General features: G+C 36.8%; 1 protein-coding gene across 1 annotated transcript in view; it reads right to left on the reverse strand.

Moving 5' to 3' along the window:
• LOC106879722 (fibrillin-2) overlaps positions 1–1,555 on the reverse strand; it is a gene marked incomplete at its 5' end in the record, with an annotated part of 60,038 nt that overhangs the window by 2,755 nt on the left and 55,728 nt on the right. The window contains 2 exons of the mRNA XM_052976508.1: positions 685–738; positions 1,181–1,333. Of these exons, the coding sequence (XP_052832468.1) occupies positions 685–738; positions 1,181–1,333 (207 nt within the window). The remainder of the gene's footprint in view (positions 1–684; positions 739–1,180; positions 1,334–1,555) is intronic.

Below are 1,555 nucleotides of genomic sequence, written 5' to 3' on the forward strand. Positions count from 1 at the left end.
AAAACAATTTTACATTAAGCTGACGGGATAACTCTATACTTATACAAGAATATTATACTTATACAAAAATATTGTTGACCAAAAGCTGGCAAAACTTTGAAGTCACTATCAACAACATTCTTGTATAATATATATATATATATATATATATACGACGGGCGTCTTTCAGTTTCTATCTACCAAATCCATTCACAAGGCTTTGGTTGGTCTGAGGTTATCGTAGAAGACATTTGCCCAAAGTGCCACGCAGTGAGACTGAAACTGCAACCATGTGGTTGGAAAGCAAGCGTCTGACCACACAGCCACTCAAGATATATGAGTGTGTGTGTACATGTGTGTGTGTGCGTATTAATAATGATAGAGAAATAAGTTACAAAATGGAGGTATCTCTTCTTTCTTTCTATATTTATTTATATATAAATATACAAAATCTGAATTTTCCTAAGGAAACAATAGAATACTGCTTATCTTGTGTTCTTTTTTTGTGTGTCGTTGTCTAGTGCTGGAGAGTCAATCATAGCTAAATCTAGACTTTTTATATATGAAGAGAGAAAAGATACATGCATCTTCTGATTTATATATATTTATGTTTGTTTGTGTATGTATATAAACAAATAGACAAAACATATAAGTTAATAGTCATTATAATAAGCAATGTACTGTGTCTGGAAACTCTGTACTTACCAGTGCCATTGGGTAAATATCCTATTTCATTTGGACAAATTCTGGCAAACTGGTCTGTAAATATAAAACATAAAAAAACAATTGATAAGAAATAAATATGGAAAATTGTTTAAGTCAATATATATAACATTCAGTGTGGAGATGTGTGTATGTGTGTGTGTGTGGAGGGCAGATCAAGTAAGATAGGTAAATGTTTCAAATAGATATCCTTCATGGTGAGAAAAGGAAGGAGAAGAGAAAGAAAAGAAGGAAGAAGGAAATAATGCTTAGAGGTGTATAATGCTGGACTGATGAACATGAAATCATGGAGAAGGAGGAGGAGAAGGGGAGGAGGAGAAGGAGAAGAAAGAAAAAATGAGGAATAGAAGAAGAAGATGAATGAGGAGGAGAAGGGGGATGAGAGGATGAGGAGGAGGAGGAGATGATAGATAAAAGAAGGGACACAAATGTTTTGACTGGTCAGCAGAGAGAAGTGATGACATGCTAGTTTCCTTACTTGAGCCAATTGCTGGGCACCTTTCACAGGACGGGCCCCAGGCTGCAGCAAGTCCAGTACAACAGCAGATGTGGCGGGCAGTTCTCTTTATTTCACGGCTAGGAACACAGCGGCCATGGACAAGTTGGTTGTAACAGTATCCTTCACGGAGATCTTGGAAAAGAATCGAAAGAGGGCATTGAATTAATAAAGGGCCAGGCCCTTTTAATTGTTTCAGTTATGCATCTATGGCCATGCTGGAGCACTGCAGGATATTAGTCCAGCAGATTGACCCCAGTACTTATTTTATTGATCTCTTTGGCTGAACTGCTAATCAAATCAACACTATGAGCGTTGTCAAATTGTGGTAGGTGACAAACATAGACACAAACACAT

Source organism: Octopus bimaculoides, chromosome 24 (genome assembly GCF_001194135.2).
Source record: "Octopus bimaculoides isolate UCB-OBI-ISO-001 chromosome 24, ASM119413v2, whole genome shotgun sequence".
Classification (NCBI taxonomy): Eukaryota; Metazoa; Mollusca; class Cephalopoda; order Octopoda; family Octopodidae; genus Octopus; species Octopus bimaculoides.